The sequence below is a fragment of the Cetorhinus maximus genome, chromosome 15 (assembly GCF_964194155.1).
Source record: "Cetorhinus maximus chromosome 15, sCetMax3.hap1.1, whole genome shotgun sequence".
NCBI classification, from domain to species: domain Eukaryota; kingdom Metazoa; phylum Chordata; class Chondrichthyes; order Lamniformes; family Cetorhinidae; genus Cetorhinus; species Cetorhinus maximus.
The window spans coordinates 68,568,494-68,593,993 of NC_135893.1; the positions used below are offsets into that span (position 1 = coordinate 68,568,494).

The 25,500-nt window shown below is 40.7% G+C and overlaps 1 protein-coding gene across 2 annotated transcripts in view; it reads left to right on the top strand.

Annotated features, from left to right (window-relative positions):
* Window positions 1-1,478: 1,478 nt before the first annotated feature.
* The window catches only part of sdk1a (sidekick cell adhesion molecule 1a), a 950,103-nt gene continuing 926,081 nt past the window's right edge, over window positions 1,479-25,500 (top strand). For both annotated transcript variants that reach the window (XM_078558601.1, XM_078558602.1), the window contains exon 1: window positions 1,479-3,091. In XM_078558601.1, the coding sequence (XP_078414727.1) occupies window positions 2,476-3,091 (616 nt within the window). In that variant the 5' untranslated portion in view covers window positions 1,479-2,475. The remainder of the gene's footprint in view (window positions 3,092-25,500) is intronic.

The following is a 25,500-nucleotide window of genomic DNA, read 5'->3' on the forward strand; positions in this document are numbered from 1 at the left end:
AACCTTGAAGAAATAATCACTGAACAACCACTTGAGCAAAGGGAGGTTAACCCTATTGTGACCATTCTGGTTTTCCATAGAAGATAAGTTGTAAAGGCAACTGTCCCTTTTGGTGCACATTCTAGAAGCTCATTTATTTTTAACTTTTCACTGTAGTATACTACCAAGTATTGATGCTTCATTTTGAAATTCATAAATGTATTAATTTTAAGAAATCCAAGTCCAGTGTGATATTTGCAAGTGTGTCAATACAAAGATATTGTATACAAGATGCAAGGTGTTGCTGCAAAGTAGGACATTTTTAATCCTTAGCTACATAACCTGAGATGTACACTTCTAGATCACGAGGGCAACTGCTTACTTATAGGGAGCCAAAAGAACATAAGAAATAGGAGTAGGCCATTTGGCTCTTCGAGCCTGGTCCACTATTCACTGCAATAATGGCTGATCTTCAGTCTGAAATCTATACACTATTGAAAGGGAAAACATAGACTTCATTATCCAAAAAATGGTTAAGTGTTTGGAATAAGTTATTGAAAGAGGAAACTTGAGCAATCATATTAGATATTTAACTTAAGGCTAATGGTCCTGATGGGAGAAACATTGTTAAAACAGGATGAGTTCTTAGTCTAAATTGCCATTTCTGATCCGTGACAGTCTTTTCTATCCCTAAATTAAATTTGATTATAAATGCCTTGCAGCGCAGTGAGGTTTCCCATCATGGTGTTCTGGGAATTTGCCAGTATTAAAACTAAAGGACACTAACTAAAGTGGTTAGCCTGGTGCCACTGGGGAAAGTATCCATCCTAGATGAGGATTGGCGACGCCCTCGAAAGCGCGTGAATCTGGGCGGCGGTTTGGCTGTATGAAGAAGGGGGCCCGTTGATTTTTCAGGGAGATAGTGATGTGGTGGAGGATGAAACTGGGATGTGAGAATCAGGCTATCACAAAGTAAGGTGTTGAAAGGTGGTCTTATTGAGACATTACGACTACAAAACAGGCTTATTTTGGGATTCTCCCTTTTCAAAATGACTTAAGCACTCAGTTAAGATAATTATTATCCTTGCACCTTATTGAAGACCAGTTGCTCGATATGCTCCATTTTCTGCGCTCGAGATTAGTTCCAACGAAGAAACAATCAACATTGTCTCCTCTTTTCTTCCCCCTATTGGTTGGCAGGGGGGGGCTCATTGTAAGAGACCAATCACCGGCGATACAGTCTCTTTTCCCCCCCCTTTACCAATTAAAGACCCAGCGCCGATCTGCAGATCAATCAGAGTGGAGATCTCAATTTAACCAACCAGGATGAACAGACACGGTCCCAACTGCAGCGAATCAGCGAGTGGGAAAATCGCACTCGAGCAATCAGAAGTCAGGGTTGTTTCCCCCCCCCCCGGGCCCTGCGGATTGTTAGCCAATCAGGTTTCGAGTTGTGGTCGATGGTGTTGACCAATCGGAAGCACGCTCGAGCTTGCTCCAGTTCTAACCGAAGGAGTTTGTCTGGTGATAGGGAAAGCGGCGGGGAAGAAGAAAATTGTAAAGCTCCCGTTACAAACCGGCTCAAAACAATAGGAAAACCTGGAGGAAAGTCAACGGACAAGAGGCATTTACCTCATAAAATTAAATTTTTGCTCTCTTCCAGGGGCTTAAAGTTTGAAGATTTTTTTTTTGCAAGAAGCGCATTAGACGTGTAAATCTGAACCTGTATCTGCGTGTGTGGAGAGCGTCCCTGGTCCCGCTCCACTGGCTGATAAACTTCAAACTTTGCCAACTGCAGCTTTTCCAGTTGGGAAGGAAATTTAATTTTTTCAAAGTAAAAGTTTGGGAATTATTTCAATAATGAGTTGAAACTTTAACTCTGAGACTTACCTTTTAAGATTTGGGATTTTCTCCCCCAACCCGCCCCCCCCCCCCCTTCCCCTTCTCGGTTGGAAGAAGGAAACTTTCATTCGAGAGATAAGTTTGCTTTTTCAAAATAAAACAGACCGTTGGAGTTAATCATCAACCAGGTATTGCAAGAGGCAGGGGTGGAAGTTCAGAGGGATTCGTTCTTGCTGTCTGGAGTTTCCTCGGGCTGCTGAGGATTGGAATTTTAAAAAAAGATAGCGAGGATCGGGAAGGAAACGCGTCCATTTCCACCTCTGCTTTCCCCTCCGGGGAGTGAAGGCAGTCTGTCGGAGCAGGGTGTCGCATTCTCCATCCAGGAAATCAGGACTTTGGGGGGAGAGAGAGAGATCCGAACCCTAATCAGGGAGGTGGCAATCATTAAAAGGCGGCAGGAGCTTAAACCAAACCCGAACCTCCTCCCGAAGGCAACCAGCCAAAAAATAAACAACTCGGCCAGCGGCTCGGAGGTGGCGTTCATTCAGTTTAATATCTATATACATATTCGGTTGGGGGGGGGGGAAATCAGTAAATATCAAATCGTATCGATTGCTGGAGCGAGCTGACTGTACTAATCGAGGTGATCAACAGATGATGGGGGACGTGAGTTGTGGGCTGGTCGATGTTCAGGTCATCGCCGCGCTACTTGTGGACGGTGATAGGTATCCAGAGGTGATCAATACCCCGGAGGCTGCAAACTCGGGCCCGGAAACGATGATCGGTAATCCAGGCAGGGAGACCAGGAAGAGGAAACCGCGCTCTGGGGCTACGAGCCATGAACTAATTGTAAACCCAGCGACATCCGTAATCAATCATACGGAGGATCGATGCCAAAGGATTGCCCTGCAGGGACCGATCGGGAGCCTTCACCCAGGAGGAATGGATGAGCAGGGGTCGATCCAGCGCCAGAATCCAGCTCTTAACCAGGGGTTCGGAATTGCCAAAGAAAACGGGAGTACGGATGATACAATCAATAACCAAAGGGAAATGAAGCAAGGGCCTTGTTTGAGTGGAGTAATCAATAACCAGATTGGAAACCGAAGTGATGATGAGATCGATGCATTAATCATAGGAGCGAAATCGAGAGTATTTAGAGGAAAAGTCGGATTTGCTGGTGCGAGAGGAAACTTTAATTTGTTTGGGTGTTTTGGTAGATTGTGGACGTTTGTGCTGTTTCATATCCACGTGCTGCAGACCCTGGCCCAAGGTAAGATTAGAGCGCAACATTAAATGTGTCTAATGTTCTCCCAACGCGCAGCATTGAAGTGATGTTTTGGGACTCGATTTTATTTTAAAAAAATCTTACAGGTGATATCAGGGACGGTTCAGAGTACACACTCCTACTTTAAACGTTGACATGAAAATTTTACAGTTTTCATTTGGTTAATTTGCATGCTTGATAGTAAACAAAACGGCATTTTGCAAGTTGCAAAAGCACTCGAAAGGGTTAAATGTGAAACGTGGAGGATTGTGCACAATTAGTTTTCGCAGTTTTACTTTCTAAGCTGACTTTGTAGCATTAAGGAACAATTATACACTGGCGGATGAGTTAATGAGACTGCGTCCTTTGATTTTTGCCATGGGAACAAAATAAAGAATTGAAATGTTACTAGCCAGTCTAAATTAGCACTTCTACTGGTTCCGCTTTTCAATACAGAATTGCAACGCTAAGTAGCAGCATAATGTGCGTATTTATTTTATCGACTCCATGCAATCTCTCAATCTCCTTGTTCTGTACCTTTCCATATTGGATTGTGGATTATTTATTTTCGTTATTTTAAACAATCTTTTTTTCCGTACATAAGCAAAGCCTGATATAGCTAACCGGCAAAAAGTATAAATAACGTTTTGCATCATAATCATTATCTGATACGTTCCAGAAAGTATTCGAAACCGGCTTGTTTTACCCAGTGAATAAACCGATATTGTACCGTATTTGGTGTGTTGCTGAACTTCTTTTGCTTGAGGGACACGCCATTATAATGTATATAAATGCCAGCGCCTCGTTTATTCAAGTGCCAGCGCTCTAAATTAAATTCGTATCCCTGTAAGTAGTGATATGAATTCAGTACAAAGGACTTCTATGTTATACTCATGTCACTGTTTCCACTCCTTAAAAGGGTTCATTTTTTAAAATTAGAGTACCTGTCTATTAACTTAATTCTAACCTTTTTTCTTTTTGTATCATATTTGTATTCGGTTTCATACTACTTCATAGTTGTTTTTAACCTTAGCATTTTCCTTGGAGAATAGTTTCAGGTAGTGGAAGGATTCAAAGGTTGATTAACATCTGACAGGCCATGATGTCAATGCTTCTTTCATGGCAGTAACCATCTTTTTATACCAGCTGGTAGGATGGTTAGTCCTATGCAGCAGGACATTTTTATGGACTGCCATAACTCAAAATAAGGAGGACCACCCGCGCCCACTAGATAGCAGTTGGAACTTCAGTGTCCACTTGCTGGGACTGCCTAGAGGAGTGTTTAGGTGCTGCACCTTTGACTCTCGAGTTTGGAACGCTATTACTAAGCCTAAGGCACATACCATTGGTCCTAACAAAATTAAAGGTAAATCGGTGATGGGGAAAATGCAAATTCTTTGCAGCACATTATTCAAGACACTCTGCAATTGGGAACTTCAGGTTATATTTTGTGGCGGTTATTTTCGATTGTGCATACCAAGTGGAGCAGAGACCAGTCATAAATCTTAGGCTTTACCTAAAAACGTTTGCATTAATTCATTTGCTTCAGTAGTGCAAAGAATCATAGAATATTATAGCAAACAAATAAACTATTTGGCCCATCAGGTCAGTACCATTTTTTTTCAAACTCTTCAGGAATTGGCCCTATTGATTGGAAAATTGTCATTGCCACTGCACTATTTAAGAAGGGTATAAGAGGAAGTTATAGATCTATTACTCTGGTATATTTTATGGGGAGATTACTAGAATCTATTAATGGAGACAGAGTGATGCACTTAGACAAGCATGAACTGATTGGAGATCTAGCAAGAATTTATAAAAGGTTAATCATGCCCAACAAACCTATTTGAATTTTGAGATAAAACTAATGTGATAGATAAGGGAGAGTCAAAAGCTGCTCGTTGTGAACTTCTAGAAGGCATTCAATAAGGTTCCAAATGAGGCTGCTTTAAAAAAAAAAGCACATGAAACTGGAGGCAACTAATGACATGCATAGGGAGATGGTTTTGAGGCAAAGAGCAAATACCATGGGTATATACTCCAGTTGGAAAGGCGTGATGTGCATTGTGCCCCAGAGATCTGTACTGGGGCCTCAGCTTTTCACCAAGTTTGTTGACAACTCGAATTTAGGTGGCGCAGTAAATGGTGTAATTGGGAACTATTGTGACACAGCTGATGGTAAATGCTGAGCTGTTCAAATCCCAGAGGGAAACTTGAAACAATTGTCATAACCAATTTTGCAATTTGTATGTTTCGAGATGCAGGCTTTGGATTCAGTAGTAATAAGACCAACAAGTCTCGAGGTTTTTATAAAACTAAATTAAACATTTATTAATACAAGAGATTGTAAGCACATACATATGTCTACAAAATTAGTACTAAAATAACTGCAAAAATCCCCTAATTAATCTGACTCTTAGTTACACCTCTGTTAAGGCAACAGTAAAACACAGATTTAAACAGACCCCTGGCAAAACACCCTGGACAGTCCCATTCAAAATGAGTTTCAGCTTTGGGTCCTTGCAGACAGTGGTTAGATCTTAGAATCCCTCTCCTTTACCAACAGCCTTCTCTTTTTATATACACTTTTTTCTTTGAATGCAAATTTTCATTGGATCACTAGGTTATTTGAACTTTACCTCTTCTAACAATAAAACCCTTTCATAATGCCAATTTTAATAGCTTTGGAAAAAGTAAACACATTGTTCGACCGGCTTCTGTTTGACTTCTCCTGGCTAGGTGTAATATTCCACCCATTCTTTTGAATGGTTTATTTAAAAATGCAAATTGCCCCCATTACACTTTACCTTGAAACTTCCCTATGTTTACCTAATTAACATTTCAAACCACCCCCTCTATACATCAAAGCTTCTAGACCATGCCTCAGGAAGAAATGTGTACTGGCCTTGAAGGGGGTGCAACACATTCACAAATTGATACTGGGACTAAAAAGGTTAACTTAAGGACAAGTTGCATAGACTGGTCTTGTGTGGACCCTTGAGTGTAGAAGATTGAGGGATGATCTAATTGTGGCGTTTAAGATGACCCTTTTACCTTTCCATCTCACATGGTCTCTTGTTAATCCTACGGGTCGAGTATCCATCATCCAAAATCCTTGGGACTGATCACGTTTCAGATAATTTTGATTTTCAAATACTGCATATAAAATTAGCTCTACTTGCATTGCAATAGCCTGGGATAGCTATAGTCTAAAGTAATTAAAATGGCTTGAAAAGTAAGATGTCACTGAGTAATAAATACATGCTACCTGTAATTTCCTCCCTGTGGCACCATTTGTGATCCTGCCTATAGGAGAGGGTTCAAAGTCTTGATGTACATTCTTGAGTAGTTCTTCCAGTTTCATCTGCCTCATTAACATTGGTTTTTATTTCATAAGTTTTTTAATAGATTGACATTTGATGCTCGCTTATAAATGCATGTTGTTTGCGTGCATCTATCAACCCGTCGCAATCTTAATATGGTCTATAGGCACTTTCTCTACCATATTCACTGTCCTCCTCATCATCACTTTCAAGTTGATCATGATGTAACACCATTTATGCAATCTCCCTGTCAGTCAAAGAATGCACGATGGGAGCATTGTTATCAATGTTAAACACTTCTTCCTCGATATCCTCAGCTTCCAGCATATTCACACATTCCGTTGATATACCTTTTGCATACTCAAGGAGCTGGTTTACCAGATTATTTTCTTTGTTCACACAAAAACCTTCAAACTCTTCTTCAATATTATCATCTTCAGTGAACATTGTTGTGGGCCAAAGGCTGTGCCATCCGTTGGCCAGGGTGTCTTTATCAACAAGATACCAGGCATTAGCAGATGTGTAAATGGTGTCCTTAACTATGAACTTCTTTGGGAAGCATTTCACCCCCAGGCTTCTGTTCATAGCACCAAGCATACTATTCAAGAAGGAGTCTTTATATTTATGCTTCATTGACCAAAAATGCCTTGGTCCATCAGTTGAATTAATGACATTATGTTGGGGGAAATAAATGGCAAAAGCATTGCTCTTCACCAGCAGTTCAGGGGGAAGTGCTGAACAATTGTCTAGGAGCAGCATGATTTTACAGTTTTCTTCAAGTCCAGCTACCCAAAATACACGTACCTCTGGTACAAAGCGGTAGTGAAACCAACCAGAAAACAGGCTCTCTCAAAGGCATAATAATAAACAGGTAATGTCTGAATACCCTTGAAGCACTTGGGGCATTTGCCCTTCATGATTCCAGCCAATTTATATTTGTGTGCCAGCTGCATTGACACATCCAAGAACAGCCAACCTATACTTTGCATTCTTAACACCTGTTGTTAGTCTTTTCTTAGGGACATAAAGCCAGAACAGACTCATTTAGTCACCATTGTAAATTCGTTCAGGCGAAAAGTTTTCATCTGAAATTAGCGTAGCAAACTCATCAGTAAATTTTCAGCAGCATCAGCCTGCAGATGCTTTATCACCACAAACTTTCAAAAGCTTGATGCCATGACACATCTGAAAACAGCCTGTTGTGTATTCACATGCACCTTCAAGCCTGAGTTCTCCGTGGTAGCTCTTGGCTTGCTGCATGATCAATGGGCCAGTCAGCGAAAACCTTTCACTCCTAGGCTGACGAATCTATTCCATCATGTTCATTTTTCGTGACTTATGCAAAATTTTCCTATTGCTCATTAACTTCTTTGAATCACTTCCAATATAAAATTTCAACAGTTTGCCTTTTTGCTACTTTAAACCATGTATGGCGGTGATACCCACCACCTACTCATCACTCAATTGCCTCACAGATGCACCATGGTCAAGTTTTTGCAACAACCCTACTTTCTTAGCAGTTGATAACGAATTATGCTTCGTTTTCCTTTTCTCATTGTTAGCCATCAGGGTGTCTGATGGTCTTTTTGACATGTCCACCACTAAAATCAAAAGGTAAACAGTGCAGACAAACAAGACTTCCTGTGCTATAAGGTCGGGTGTGGTCGGTGAGGTTCATGTTGGCCTGTGTTTAAAGGTTGAGGTTCAAAAACTGTGGTTTTTGGATGTTTTCTGTTTTCGGATTTATGGATAAAGGATACTCTACCGGTAACACATAAATTACTGATTGGACCATCTCTGATCACTTCCTTGGATCAGTCACCCACATCCCTTTTTCCATGCCCCAACCCTGCCTCCTTTTGGTATTTGTCCCTTGGGGAGGGGGGAACTATACCCCAGTTCACTTCTGACCTTTCAAAATCCAAACTATCTAGCCTTTGGCCCTCCTTTTGCCACAACGTTTACTGCAGCTATTGATTTACTGAACTGTACCCTCATGTCCACCTTTGCCCTAGTCCCCAATCAAACTATTACCCCCTCTTTCACCCTGACCATTTCTCCTGGGTTGATTCTCATCTCTGCTTCCTTGAGTCCAAGGAAAGCTGACTTGAATGGATAAGGCGGACAACCGGTTTAGCCATCCGCTACCAGATCTGGATGTACCTTTTAAACATCATTAGGCCCTGCTCTCATCCAGGGTCAATCTGGAAGTCAAAGATAACCTTTGATTTATTTTCTGTGCTGCAAACCATTTTCTTAAACCCTTCTCTGTTGCTTGCACTGCCCTCTGCAGCTTCAAGTGCAAGGAGCTCATGGATGACTTTCTCACTAAGATTGAAACAATCTGATCAGCTACCGCTGCTGCTTCCCTCTCTTCCACCAGCCCACCTAGCTAACCTTTAATGCTTTCCAACCCCTGTCTTATCTCAACTCCCATCTTTGTTTAGTTTCCCTCCTATCTCCCCCTATGCCCCCTTTGAGCTCACATTGTCCATGAGACCTGCTTCCTCTTAATCCTGTTCCTACCAAACTGCTGATCGCCCAACTTCTTTTCCTAGCCCCATATTAATATTGTAAACAATTCTCTCTATTCTGTAGTTATCCCCTTATCCTCAAGATAACAGCCCCTGACCCCATCCTCCTTGCAAGCTACTGTTTAATCTCCCCCTCTTTTCCAAAGCCCTTGAACATATGGTTACCTCCCAAACCCGTTCTCACCTTCCCAGAAACTCCATATTTGAATCCCTACAATTGAGTTTTCCTGCAACGGTACCAAAATGGCTCTTAGCAAAGTGACAAATGGCATCCATCATGGCTGTAACAAAGGTGAACTTTCCCTCCTGTAAGGAACATATCTTTTTATTTTCTGTTGGACTGGGGATTAAAAATACAATGGCTGTAGTTTGAAAGACACATCCACTGGAACAGGATGCAAGATATATAGTGTTGCTGTCCTGGAACAGTGTGTGCCATGAAAGACAGGATGGTGCCAGAAAGGAGTCCTGAACCAAGGGAGCTGCCTGGCAATGACGTTTTTAATTGGCTTCTAACCAGGTGACCAAGCTTTGTGTGAGAGTAGTGCAGAATAGCTCCTAGCCTGAAAGGAACAAGACCTAAAACATCTTTCTCCTGTGTGTGGAAGATTCCAGTGATTCTACAATAATAGCTAGCTGACTTTTCTTCCCATACCTCTCTAACCTGCACTCTCTCTGAAAACCCCTGCCAAGAAGCATTGGGGAAAATCACTGATAGAGACATTAAAAGGCAAGTGCTCAACTAGTGAACTAAATACTGAAAGTGCTGGAAGACCACCTCATGTCACCTACAAGAACTGAAAGGAATTTGGAAAGTATCGATCAAAATCAGCCCATCGAATCCTGTAGCTCCAGAATTGGTGCTATTGAACTGTTTTATCCTACCCTTAAAATCCATGTTTTCATGTGTCTCGTGTGTGTGTGTGTGTGTGTGTGTGTGTGTGTATAGGGATTTGAGAAGGGGGTATGGTTTAAGCTATAGTGTTAGAAGTTAGTTCATATTTCTTTCTTTTGCCACTGGTTAAAGACAATTTGTTCAATAAACAGTTATTTACTTAAGTTTACAAACCTGGTGCTCGTATTCTGTTAACCTAAATTAAACAGGTGGAATTGGGGCAATCTGATGGTTTGACCAAACTTCTTTACATTTCTAGCAGCTAGGGAAACAGTAGGGCTTGATATCGCAGCGCACTATCCCCAGTGAGTTGTGACACTCCTTGTCCTCCTTGACCTGCCTGCAGCCTTTGACATGGGTTGACTACATCATTTTTTTCTCTCTCCGTGTCTTCACTGTCGTCCAGCTGGTTGGGACTGCTCTCATGTTCCACTGTTAGCTATCTAACCGTACCCAGAGATTCACTTACAATGACTTCCCTTCTTCAGCACAATTAACTTTGATGTCCCCCAAGGATCTATCCTTGGTCCCCTTCTATTTATCAACATACATGCTACCCCCTCGATGACATATAAAGACTTGACTATTCTAACACACTCCTGGCTAGTCTCCCACATTCTAACCTCTAAACTTGAGGCCATCTAAAACTCTACCGCTCATGTCTTAATTTGCACCAGGTCCTGTCCTATCACCTCTGTGCTCGCTGACCTACATTTATTAACTGGGAGCTAATGTCGAGTATAAAATTCTCATCTTTGCTTTCAAATCCCTTACTGGTGTCACCACTCACTATCTCTGCTTTCTGCTCTTGCCCCACAGCCCCCTGAGATATCTGCACTCCTGCAATTCTGGCCTCTTGTGCATTACCAATTACAATTGGTCCACCAATGGTGACCATGCATTCAGTTGCATAGGCCCAAGCTCTGGAATTCTTTCCCTGATCCTTTCTGCCTCTACCTTGCTTTCCTCCTTTAAGACACTCCCTTGATCAAAGTTTGTTTTTAAGCTTTTGGTCATCTGATCTAATTTCCTTATGTGGCTCAATACATATTTGGTTTTATAATAGTGCTGTGACATGCCTTGGGATATTTCATGATGTTAAAGACACTATATAAATATAAGTAGTTGATTTACTGGAGTTGATAGGGTAGATGGAGAGAAACTAATTCCCTCTGGTGGGGAGCCCAGAACAAGGGAGAATAACCTTAAAGTTGGAGCTAGGCTGTTTAAGGGTGATGTCAGGAGGCATTTCTTCACATGAAGTATAATGGAAATCTAGAACACTCTTCGTGGATAAGTTATTGAGGCTAGACCAACTGAAAAAGTAAAAACTAGAGATTGATAGACGAGAGTATTGAGGGTCTTGGAACTAAGGTGAGTAAATAGTGTTAATACTGAGCAGCCTAGTTTTACGAACCACTCTTTAGTTGTAGTTCTGATAAACTTGTGTCACATTAACATTTCTAGCAATAGAAGTATAAGCCTTCATAATCTTGAACTTTGAAGTACAGTGAAAACATTGAATTTAACTGGCTATACTGTCATAATGTAAACCAAAGATCAAAAATTTGTTGGGCTAATAAAGATTTATTTTGAGCTAGTATGTGTGTAATTAAAAAGGGGGGCGAGAAATCACCCAATGCAAGTCTTTTTGCTTGAATCGATGTTTCATGCATCTTCTGCTAACAGTGCATACACTCAAAAGTACTTCATTGACTGTAAAGTGCTTTGAGACTTCGGGTTGTGAGAAGCGCTATATTAATGCAAGTCTTTCTCTTTTGAAAATCTGGCTTTTCAATAAAATAGGTGTAGATTGTGTACTGGTGATGTAATTAAGTTAATGTCCTGTGGTATGTTCCATCCATCTTGCCTAAGAATGTAATAAAGCTGTAAAATTTTGAAGAATTGTTTGACCAACAACATCCAGTTACTCCTGAAATTTTGATGGCTTGTTCGTGGTTCCAGATATGTTTCCTCTGAGACTATGGTTTTTTAACCAAAACCCATTTTTTCATAACTCCCTGGGGTTCTAAATACATGGATGGAAAGGTTAGCCAAAGAATTATTTCAAAAGTTTTAAAACAAAAGCAAGATGTGATAACTCTGCTTCATGGCCACAATTCAAAAATACTCCCCTATCTCCAATTTCTTTAAGTTTTAAAGATACAGCTTCAGTATCAGCATTAGCTAGTTAGATTCAGTACTTGGTGTACTTCATTTTTGTCGTTAAAAGGGGTAAAGCCGCTATCTGACGTGACAAAATAGATCACATTGAAAACACTTGGTATCAGAGAGGAAGCATATTGGAAAGATTTAGGAAATGAAAGACATGCAAAGATGTAGTCTTCCATTCAAAGATGCTGGTGGAAATTGGCTCCCCTCATTCCTCCTTCACTGCTTATTGGAATTGGGCAACATGCCAATGGATTAGAAAATAGCAATGTGATATCTTCCTTTTAATTATAAAAAAAAAGTAATGAATCTTCAGTTTACAGACATGAGGCTTACCCAGTTATGGGGCAAAATGATCAAGGCTTTAATGAAGTATAGGAAAAGGTATAATCTGGAAGGGAAGATTTTGATTAGAGAGCACCAGCATGGGTTCAGAAGAAACTGTCTACATTTGAACAATTTACTGGTTTTCTGAGTTATAGGTTAGGTGGATAAAGATTTGGTAATGGGTGTTGTCTCATTTGGATTTCAAGAAAGAACAGACTTACATTTATGTTATTTGAGTTCTTTGGCTATTCCAAAGTACTTTTATTACAGCCTGTTAATTACATTTTCAGCTATTTTGTCAGGTAAGCATTTAGACAGCCAAATTGCAAACAAACGCGTGGTTTGAAGGATAGATGTTGGCTAGGACATGAGACTTCCCTTACTTTTAAAAGTGCCATGGGATCTCTTCTGCCCACGCGAACAGGCAAATGGGACTTCAGTTTGATATCAGACTGAAAGTGACACATCCTTAGTCTTGAACTGAATTGTTAACCTAAGGTTATGTGCACAAGTCCTACTGTGGGCTTTGAACTTGAGTCTTTAGCTCAGTGGTATCAATCATTCCTGAATCAAATCTGGTATTTGACACTGAACAGGCCAGTTCCCAAGCTGTTTTCCTATAGCATCGGTGGTAAAGTATTAGACTGGATTGACATGATGTTGAAAGCTAAATAACAAAAGATGATGTAGTGTCAGATTGTTGGAGTGGAAACCAATTATCAGTGGAATCTCATAAGGTTTGATATAACTTTAGTTACTGATTAGAGATGGAATATTGTAATCTTAACCAAAATGCAAAGACGTTGCGATAGGTTAGGTCAATGGGCAGAGAAGTGTCAGATGGCGTTCAACATGGATAAGTTATAGAGTCATGAGATCGGATTGAATAACTGAATATTGATTGCCATGTTATATGGCACCATGCTTGAGCTGACAGACTAGGTAATAAATTTGAGGGGTTTATTGGATAGGGTGTTAAAGTTGTTAGTTCAGCATTCTTAGGAAGTGACAGAAGTACAGGCTGGATGTTCCATATCTGGCATCTCTATCTGATCATGCCGGAATTTCTCGGATTTTGGACTCCCCTGATTTATTACACTCCCTATGCTACCCTAGCTGCTGAAGTTATGTATTAATCATCCATGGTTGATTGTTTGCCCAGTCACTATTTCCTTGCATAAGTATTCCTCGTAGAATATACTGATGCAAGGAAGTTTGATTATTAATCCTCAAATCTTCCAAGATGTCCATCATCCCATCTTTCACAGGAGCAGAGGAAGTAGACTACGCCATTTCAAAAATGACTGATTTTCAGACAGCTAGATTTTGGACGTTCAACCTGCAATTAAAATGTTACAAAGGGTCGCAATGTCTGGTTCAGGGTGTAAAATAAGTTTAAGGAGGTGAAATTTTATTTGGCTTCGGTGAATGAATAAGGAATATTGTGTGGTTTTGGTCTTCATTGCAGGAAAGATGTAGAATTATTGGAGAGACTCCAGAAGTGTTTTGAAGCTGAGTTCTGAAAGACTTGGTTAGGGGGAAAGGTTGTTTATCTTGGGGCTTTAGTCTTTGGAGGACAGGAGAATGAGCAGGGATTCTCCCAGCAGAGGTGACAGCACACACTGTATAGTTGGGAGGAAGTAGCCCTGGGAGTCCTCAACATAAACTCAAGACCCCATGAAATTTCATAGTATCAGGTCAATCTTGGGCAAGAAAACCTCCTGATTAATATCCTCCACCCTTCCTCAACTCATGAATCAACACTCCTCCATGTTGAACACCACTTGGAAGAAGCATTGAGGGTAGCAAGGACACAGAATGTACTCTGGATGGGGTTTTCAATGTATGAATGGCTCAGTATACCCAACTGGCCAAGTCCTTAAAGACCTAGCAAGACTGGGCCTGAGTGGGTGCTGAGAGAACCAACACAAAAAAACTTGATCTGGCCCTCACTTTCTTCTAACCATAAATGCATCTGTCCATGACAATATTGGTGGCAGTGAAGACTGCACATTCTCAAGTCCCGCATTCACCCCTGTGGTACCTGCTATGTCATTTGACACTACCATGTTGCTAAATGGGATAGATTCAAAAAAAAATCTAGCAGTTTAACTGGATATCCACAGCATGTCATGGGCTAAAAGCAGCAGCAGAATTGTATTCCACCGTATTCTTTAATCCTGTGGCCTGGCATATCCCTCTCTCTAACATTACCATCAAGCCAAGTGTTTAATGAATGCAGAAAAGCATGCCAGGTACAGCACCAGGCCTACCTTTTTTTAAAAAAAAGGTGCTAACCTGATGAAGATGCAACATAGGCTACAAACATGCTAAATAGTGGAAGCAGTGCACAAGTGACAGAGCTAAGCAATCCCACAATCAATGGATCAGATTGAAGTGCTTCATTCTTGTCACATCCAGTCTTGAATTGTAGTGAAACATCTAATGGGAGGAGGAGGCCCCAAAAACATCGCCACCCTCAATGATGGCAGAACCCCGCATGAGTGTAAAAGGAAAATCTGAAGCATTTGCAACCACCTTTAGCCAGGTGGAGTGGGTAGTCCATGTTGGTCTCTGTGATTCCCACTGTTGTGAATGTCAATTCTACTTTGCTGAGTGATATTGGGAAACAGCTGCACTTGTACTGATGAGTGACAAGTATCATTCACTCCAGGCAATGACCATCCCTTCTTGCCTGTGCCTGAGACGCTGGCCAAGGGCATGGCCCCAAAGAAAGGGCCAAAGCAAGTCGTGAAAGGGGTGAGAGGAAGCGCAAATGGAGACGGTAGGAGACTTACAGCCTCTACATCCACTGGGTTTTGAAACAGATCCACCCCGAGAGGAGCATCTCCTCCAAGGCCACGTCCGTCTTGGACGTTCACCAATACCTGCGAGGCTTCCCGCCTGGTTGGCTACCGCAAATGGCAGACCTTGTCCTTCAGGGAGACCTAGACTGCCGTCCGCCTCCTGCTGCTGGGGGGACCTGGCCAAACATGCTGTCTCCAAGGGGACCAAGGCGGTCACCAAGTACACCGGTTGCTAATAAGATTCACGGGTCGCTCCAATTCAAAAGGCTCAAACAATAGAGAATCTTAACTATCTTCCCTATATAGATTTTTCTTTTCCCACCTATTTCCATTATTTTTAAATCTATAACTATAATGCCCTGTCAGTCTTTCCACCCCACCCCCACTAGAGCTGTACCTTGAGTGTCCTGCCATCCATTCTTAATTAGCACATTCTCTTAGATAATATCACCACCTTTTACACGTCTTTGTTCCTTTATCTGTGACATCTTTTGATTATTTGCTCCTATCACTGCTTGCTTGTCCCTACAACTCTCCCCTCCCCCGCCCCCCTCCTTTAAACCAGCTTATATTTCACCCCTCTCCTAACTTTACTCAGTTCTGCTGAAGGGTCATGAGGACTCGAAACGTCAACTCTTTTCTTCTCCGCCGATGCTGCCAGACCTGCTGAGTTTTTCCAGGTAATTCTGTTTTTGTTTTCCCTTGACATTCAACAGCTTTAAATTGTCCATCAATATCCTGGGGTTCACCATTGGGTAGAAACTGAAGTGGACCAGCCACACAATTACTGTGGCTACAAGAGATGTCAGAGGTTGGGAACTCTGTGTGGTGAGTAACATGCCATCTGATTCCCTTTAACCTGTCCACGATCTGCAAGGCACAGATCAGGAGTATGATTGAATACGCCCCATTGCCTAGAAGAATGCAGCACCAATAACACTGAAGAAGCCCAATAACATGCAGAATAAAACAGCCTGCTTGATTGGTATCTTAACAATGTTAAAACACCCACTCTTTCTACCACTGACACATTGGTTGCTCTGTGTACGATCTACAATATATATTGCATCAGTGGCATATCCTAATCCACAACCTCTCTTGCCTAGATGGACAAAGGCAGCAGATGCATGGGAACTCCACCACCTCCAAGTTCCCCTCCAAGCCACACACCATCCTGACTTGTAACTATATCGCCGTTCCTTCAGTGTTGCTGAGTCAAAATGCAGGAACTCCCTTCCTCACAGCATTAACTACTCTATGGACTGCAGCAGTTCAAAGTGACTCACCACCACTTTCTCGAGGGCAATTTGGAGATGGACAATAAATGCTGGCCTTTCCAGCGACACTTGCATCCATTAATGAATTAAAAAAACAATTCCCTCCATACCTGAGGTCTGAGGAAGGATGTTCTTGTTATAGAGGGAGTGCAGCGAAGGTTTACCAGACTGATTCCTGGGATGGCGGGACTGACACATGAGGAGAGATTGAGTCGGTTAGGATTATATTCGCTGGAGTTCAGAAGAATGAGGGGTATCTCATTGAAACCTATAAAATTCTAACAGGACTATACAGGGTAGATGCAGGAAGGATGTTCCTGATGGTGGGGGAGTCCAGAACCAGGGGTCACAGTCTGAGGATACGGGGTAGACCATTTAGGACTGAGATGAGGAGAAATTTCTTTACCCAGAGTGGTGAGCCTGTGGAATTCACTACCACAGAAAGTAGTTGAGGCCAAAATATTGTATGTTTTCAAGAAGGCGTTCGATATAGCTCTTGGGGCGAAAGGGATCATAGGTTATGGGGAGAAAGCAGGAGCAGGCTATTGAGTTGGATGATCAGCCATGATCATAATGAATGGTGGAGCAGGCTCGAAGGGCTGAATGGCCTATTCCTGCTCCTAATTTCTATGTTACCCCACTGAGTTTCCTCATTTCTGATCTGCCCTTGCTATGCATTGAATGTTATTGGCAGAAGCCTGGTTAGGTTAAGGTCAATGTTGGTTTGAACTGACCATTTGGATTAGAGCAAAAGTGACCTAGGATTTTTTGTTGCTCTGGTTCTGGGATGGAGTAATTGGACTTCACATAGTGCTTACTCTTGGTAAAATTGTATTTTCAAATGGGCAATTTTGTGCTTTGACCAAAGCCTTCTCTCCTCCGCCCCACCACCAGAACTGACATATGGCTTAAAGGTAAATATAACAACCATGGGCAAGGGAGAAAACTTCTCAGATGCTTAACTAAACAACAGCTGTCCAACATAAAACATCTATATTAATCTGAATTGATAATGTCTGCTATTTTGTATTTAATTATCGTAGCAATTTACTTTACATTCCTATCTATCTGAGAGGATAAATGGCATTTGAAATGCTTGGCTGTGAAATAATTTTTATTTGGACAGGCGGATGTGGATATTTTATTTCTTGCCATTATTAATGCTTTTATTTCTTAGGCGAGTTGTCACAGAAGGTCGACTTCAAGAATAGATGGTTTGTGTATTTAACATGCTAACCCTTGCTCTTTTCCTTTGGACTTTGGATTCCTTCAAATCATAGTGCCAGAGGTGAAAATTGCTAAATCTTGACAGATATGAAAACTGACATTGTGAATGGATCCTTTCACTCATTCCATATGGTTGATTTGAAGGAAAACTGTTTCTGGTCATTGTATTTCACACACAAGAAAATAATTCATGAACTGTCTCTCTCTTCAAAAGATGCTGTCAGTGGTTTTTAGACACTTAAGTACTGAAGAAATTCTCAGTATGAGCTTACTGTTACAAGTACAAGACCAGAACAAGATTATTGATCCAGGGCTAGTTTTTTAGAAGTTTTTTTTGCTGGAGATTGGGGAACTCTCACGGAAATTGCAACTATTACAGGTACACTTTCCAGCTGGAGTTACTACATTCCAAACAGCAGGAATCTGGTGTTTTCTTTTTGCCCTTTAACCGGCTGCTCAAAAATGCTGAGGCAAATTGTAGCATTGCAATTGCCACCGGAGTTGAAATTAACTAACTTAGTATTGCCCAAGGAGTAAATCTGTGGCATTCTGTACCAGTGTATCTTCGTATTCAATTGTCCAGACCATTGACCTAAGCCATTGAGTGAACTCAAATCTGATTTTTAACAACAAATTTCAAAAAGAAATTGAAATACTATCTAATTGGTTTGAAGCACTTAATTGTAAAGATCAAATCTAAAACATTAGACGTGAAATAAATGCCATTTGAGTATTTCAAATGTTAATAAATTCCTAACAAAATAAAGGTATTTGCTGAGATTTCAGAATTTTCCCCTTTTTATGACTATCTAAAGGATCGTTGTTGGTAATAAAAAGTCTACACACAGCTTTTTTTAGTTGTTGCCAGATCAGTGATGAATTAAAAGTTGAAAGCTTTTTGGTCATTCATAAAGATTTGCATGTTTTTAAAAAAAATTCAAGCAAATATTTATTTTGAGTAATTGCATCTGTAAAAGTCAACTGACATGGTAGAAGTTTCTGAATAATAATGCAAATAACAGCATGTTTTCTTTCTGGTGTAAGTTTCTCTTTCTGCTCTAGGCCTTTTCTTTACTATTTACTTTTAATATGAAATTTGAGTACTTTATCCATTGCTATCGAGATACATCCCTGCCATGCCTAAACTTTTGGTTTATATTTGCAATGTTTGAAATTGTACCCAGGTGTGCTGGACTAAAATCAGTAATTTTTAACAATAGGATTATGAAGGGTTTAGGACTGTTACTTATTCACACATATCCCTTCAACTTTCATTTGAATCTCTCTTCTGTTCTTTTAAACAGAAAATGAAATGACGTGTCTTGAAATTGGGGATGTGATAGGGAACAAAAGTAGGAAAAATTGCTGAACCACCATGTATTCTGTTTGTTGTGTTCTCCCTCCTCATTTTATTTTGTACAGTACTTTTCGTGTACCCGCTACTAATCAGACAATAGGGAATATAAGTGACTGGTAAATTACACAACAAATCTGTTGTGCTCATCATGTAACTCCAGCACCACAAGCACATTTGTTACGACCACTGCAGGACTCTGTCTCCTGATTGAGCTTTTTTAAAAAAAAATGTAATTTTCAGATTACTCTCTATTTACAAGTGAGGAATTTTTCATAATTGTTCATTATTTGTGATGGTATTGTTCATAGTCTCAGTTATTGCTACAGTTCATTTGAGAAAGTTGTACTATTTTAATTCTTTGAAAGATTTTTGAATTAACTCCAGTACCTTTCAGAGTTTATCATTATTAAAGCAATCAATCAGGATTCAAGTGCAACTAATTTGGTGACATGTTGAGTTTTTTTAATAAGAGTTTAAGACAGATTACAACATCACTAGCTATACGGCAAAAAACATAGGATTGTGAGAAGTAGCAAGTACTGGTCCAGATCGGGCAGGATGGCTGGTGTACGCCTTCTCCTCCCAATTCATCTCTTGGTGCCAAGGCCTTCTCAAATGTCTCAAGGAGTGTTTTGACCAGAGTCTTCCTTCAGAGTACTTTTTCCAATGTCTACTGCACTGAGCTTTCCCAAAAGTCTCTTACTTTCTACCCTTTTTCAGGGGCTGATACCTGGATGGATTATTGACAGGGTATTATAGGCCTATAAAGATTTGCGTCAGTCCTATCAGGTGTTGAGATCTTTTGAGTTGAAAATCCTGCCTTTGATGCCATTAGCTTTTTGAGCCTTAGCATGTACCTTCTGGCCATAATTAGTCACCTCTTGCCTCGTAGTCATAGAGTTATACAGCACAGAAACAGGCCCTTCGGCCCATTGTGTCCATGCCAGCCATCAAGCACCTATCTATTCTAATCCCATTTTTCCAGCACTTGGCCTGTAGCCCTGTATGCTATGGCGTTTCAAATGCTCATCTAAATACTACTTAAATGATGTGAAGGTTCCTGCCTCTACCATCCCTGCAGGCAGTGTGTTCCGTCTCCTGGGTGAAAAAAATTTTTCCTCAAATCCCCTCTAAGCCTCCTGCCCCTTACCTTAAACCTATGCCCCCCTGGTTATTGACACCTCTGCTAAGGGGAAAAGTTTATTCCCATCTATGCCCCTCAATTTTGTATATCACTTTCAGGACCCCCTCAGCCTTCTCTGCTCTAAGGAAAACAACCCAAGCCTATCCAGTCTCTCTTCATAGCTGAAATGCTCCAGCCCAGGCAACATCCTGGTGAATGTCCTCTGCATCCTCTCCAGTGCAATCACATCCATCCTATAGTGTGGCAACCAGAATTGCACACAGTACTCAGCTGTGGCCTAACTAGCGTTTTATACAGCTCCAACATAACCTCCCTGTTCTTATATTATATGCCTTGGCTAATAAAGGCAAGTATCCCATATGCCTTCTTAACCACCATATCTATCTGTGCTGATGCCTTCAGGGATCTATGGATATGTACACCAAGGTCCCTCTGATCCTCTGTACTTCCTAGTGTCCTACCATTCATTTTGTATTCCCTTGCTGTGTTAATCCTCCCAAAATGCATCACCTCACACTTCATCTTTTCCTTATCACCTCAAGTTGTTCTTCCCAGACTTGTTCCATCCTCCTGGTATTATTCCATACCAAACTAACTCCCAAAGATTTCATTCATTCCACTCTTATTTATGTCCATATTATAGCTGACGAGCTATTCATAATAGCCACTCTGAGCTGTCCTTGTTCCTAATCAAGTTGTTGAACCCTGTTCACTAAAATCACTTCTATTCTACTTCCACACACTAATTAACTTGCCTACTTCAAACATCTTAATTAAGCAAGGTTAAATGAAAAGTTTAGCACAGCGCTATGGTTGTTTAAATATCTACTAGTTTCTCTGCCACTTTTGTAAGAGGCCTTGTTTGCCCGTGGGCCTCTTTTTGGGCTAGCCATTGTTACATAAGACTAATTATCCCACTGGTCTTGTTTTTAGGGAAACTAAACCTTGAGCAGCACTAACATATTCCTTTTACTTATTTCAAGCTAATTATATAGATACTAAGCATATAGGTAATTTCTAAGTGGAATTTGCAGGGGTTGACATTTGGGTTGTGGCATTGTTCCAATAGTTCAAATGGAGAGCATTGGTAAAGAGGAAGGAGAATTGAGATATTGAAAAGAAATAAGTGAATAAATTTGAAGAGAGACAGAAAAAATGCAGTGAATGGTGAGGGTGAGGTCATGAATATGATGATGAGTTTAGAAATAGCTTGGAAGAAAGTGAACAACTGTGTGCCAGAGAGCAGGAACAGGTTTTGTCAGTGAACTGTAAAATATGGAATTTGTTTCTGTACTGGCAAACAAAACCTATGAATAATTTACAAATCCACATAATGGTTAAAATTTGGAATAATGGATGTTTGAGGATGTACTGCAACAGTGTAGTTTTTGAGTAGGTTTTGTGCTTGAAGAACATGTGCAAATCACAAAGCCAAGGATTCACACATAGAAAACTCAACCAATGATTTAAAGCTCTTCAGTACTTGTTCTAGCTATGCAATATTTTATATAATCGAAGTTGACTCTCAAACGGCTAACATTCCAGGCAAGGAGAAAGAAAACACTTCAAAGATACTCTGAAACTCTCTTTGAAGTGCACTGACATTGATCTTGATGACCTGGAGGAGCTTGCTACCAATCATTGAGAATGGTGACAATTTGTCCATAAAGCTGCATCATACTTTTATGATGAAGCAAAGCAGTGGCAGAGAAGGAAAGAAAAAGAAGCAAATCTTGCACTTTGGGACGCCCTGTCCCATGTGCGCAAAGATCTGTGGGTTAAGAATCTGCCTGTTCAGTCACATGAAGACCCATGGCAGAAACTTGCAACACTGAGTAGATGTATCCTTGAAACAAGGGACAGCTGTTGACTATATTATATATTCTTCTTTGTCGTCTTAGCTTAATAGGAAAATAAATATCTTTTGATTTTAAGTGCGCAATATATAGTATATCTGCAAACAATTTTCTCATGCCAATACTAACAATACTTGTTGCATTTCACCTGCGCACAATGGTAGTATGTCATGTATGAATATCATTGAATGTTTACAATTCAAATGAAATAACCTTGTTTCTGAATCATCAACTCCCCACAACATTGTCAAACCTGCATTATATATTCTCCTAATGGTTTTTTTGTGGTGATGAACAATGGGTCTTCATAACTTGGGATTCAGAATAACAAGGATTCTTTTCTTGTGCATGCCTGTCCTGTTTTGAAGATGGTGTGCCAAACAATAACAATTTGTATTCATATAATACTTTTAGCATAGTAAAAGTTTCCAGAATGTTTAAAAGGAAAGTTATCAAACATGGCCACCAGTGGTGGAGTGAAGGAAATTGGGCCTGCAAGAGGCCAGAGTTGGAGATAGCTCAGAGGATTTACAGCTGGAGGAGGTTACAGAGGGGGGGAGGGCCAAGGCCAAGGTGGGATTTGAAAACAAGAATGCAAATTTTAAAATTGAGACGTGGCTGGACCTGAAGTCAGTGTAGGTCAATCAGTACAGGAGTGGTGGATGAACAGGAAATGGTGCAAGTTTGAACGTGAAGTTTTGGATGAGCTCAAGTTTGTGGAGAGCGTAAGTTAGGAGCCTGGCAAGGAGAGAACTGAAATTGTAGAGTCTAGAAGTAGCAAAGGCAGATGAGCTGAGGAGGGGGCAGAGATGGATGATACGGAGGTGGAAGCAGGTGGTTTTGGCCATTCGCTGGATATGGATTCAGAAGCTCAACTCGATCAAATAAAATGCTAAACTGTGAGCGGTCTGCTTTAGCAACAAGTTGTGTTTATATAGTGCCTTCAATTAAAGTTGTGTTTTTCAGGAATGCAGCTGCAATCTCCCCCTCCAACCACCCACACACACACACACACCCACACACACCCCACCAAGAGAACCTAGTGGTTTGGATATTTTTTCTTTGAGAACTTTGCTTCAGAGATTTGGAGAAAAATTGCAGTAGCCTTACATGAAAATCTCCAATCACACTTCCTTCATGATGGCGCTGATTGGGTTACAGGACCCAACAACACATCAAATTGAAACAGCATGAAATAATGCAAAATGGCCTTGCAGTGATGTGCAACAATGATGCGCAGCAACGCAAAATGATGACGTCGGGACTACTGGCCCTAAAAGCTCCGTGACTTGAAAGTGGCTCAACTTAAAACAGGGACTAGCTGACAAAATTTGACAGAGCCACATAATTAGGGCAGTTGGTCAGAGAGGTAGGTTTTGAGGAGTGTCTGAGAGAACAGAGAGAGAATTCCAAGGCATCATGCCCAGGCAGCTGAAAGCACTTGGCTGCTATGGAGCAATTAAAATCAGCCGATGAGCTGTTGGTAAGATGGAGCAGAATGTCATCAGTATACTTGTGGAACATACAACTTTCAAAATATGGTGTTGTCAGTGATCTGTGTGATTTAGAATACTGTATACACTTGTGTAAAAAATCAAATTTGAGAGCTTTTTTTAGGCCAAAATTTATGGGACTGACTTTTACATGGGGGTTGTTTTCAAGGGACTGTGTACTTGATTTGAGCCCAAGTGAAGTCCAAGAAAGATTGTTGCAATGGGATAAAGTAAAAACGAACAACACAGAATTCATAATTATCTAACTATTCTTTTATAACATTACCAACTATATGCACTTCGTCCAATGCAATATAAATATATTACGAACTAACTACAACATTTCACATTGAAATAATTCTGATCACCATTTGACTCATTTGAACAACTCATCACAATTGCCTGGTTGTACAACATCATATGGATCATCCTTGTCTTCATCTGTAGTTAAATAACTTCTCCATTCCATAAGTAATTATCCTCTGCCCTGTCAAGTGGTTTCGATAGTCCATGTTTTGGAAATTACTTTTTGACAAACTTGGGATGAAGTTCATTGCACACCTCTTTGTGGCTTGTGAGAGTGCTCGCATACTCCCACGCTGTTTGTTGTCTTTTTATTTTCCTTTCTATATCCAATTGTTCCACATCTTTTTGGGTATTATCCTTGCGAGGTTTATTTATACACATGCAAGGATTGAACAGCTCTTGTAGGACACTGGAAATGACTGTCAGGTTGGTGTTGGGTGATCACATATCACCAATGAGGTGGGATTTGAACATGTCCCACGCAAGCAGACTTTGTTTTGTGTAGTCCTTCTTGTCTCAAGTTCCACACTTCGTTGATCCATTTCTTGCGACCGCCCTCATCCATCCAGTCTTTCTCGTGAATATGGATGAGAGCAGCTTTCTGAAATTTTTCTTTGGGAAGTTTTCCCTTTTGAATGTTACTTTCTGCTTTAATTTTGTTCCAAACATCTTACAGTCCAGTGGTTCCATCTTGTATCTTCTCTTGGCCAGTTGTCTTTACAATCACTACTATTTTTAACCAAACTTGGTAATGGTCTTGTTTGCTGGCATGTTGAAGTTCATTGGTGTTTCGTACTGATTTCAATGCAGGCCCATTGATATGCATTCTTCTGTCAGATGACAAAATTGTTACAATTTGGTGATTTAACATTGACTACAGAAGCCAGATGCTGTGAAATTCTCATTTTCAAATGGAGGACTGAATCGTGCCTTTTCATGAATCTTGTGCACTAGCTGGCACTGGCCTTGATTCTGGAAAACCATCTTTCCTTGCTACTCAGGACGTAGAGTCAGTTGGCTTCGCTAGTGATATGAGCATTTTGCCACTTTTTCTTCCTCCAGTTTAAATGAGCTGCGTACTTGTTAGTCTTTCTCGAAGGCATTGTGATAGAAAATGTGGCACACATTAGTCTTGTTAATTGGCTGGGAGATTGACATTAGATTTGGAGAGGGCAATTCTAAAGGTTCTCTCACGTGCCTTTTAAATTAATGAACCATAGTAATAATCGCTAAGTGATTAACAGTTACAACATGGTGTGGTCCCTGAAAAGCTAGGGTCGATGTTCAGATTAGTTACATGAAAAATTACTTTTTTTAGACAAAAAATCACGGTTCATTTTTCCATTAGTGACTTTTGCTTGAATGTTTTATATTCATTCATTGGATATAGGTGTTGTTGGCTAGGCCAGTATTTGTTGCGCATCCCTAATTGCCATTGAGAATGCGGTGGTGAGCCGCCTTCTTGGAACTGCTGCAGTCCCACACTGCTGTTAGGGAGAGAATTCTAGGATTTTGACCCAGCAACATTGAAGGAACGGCGATATAGTTCCAAGTCAGGGTGGTGTGTGGCTTGCAGAAGAACTTGCAGGTGGTGGTGGTATTCCTATGCATCTGTTGCCCTTGTCCTTTGTGGTCAGGCATGGCCAAACTGCAGCTCATGAGCCACATGCAGCTCTTTGATACTTAAGTGCAGCTCA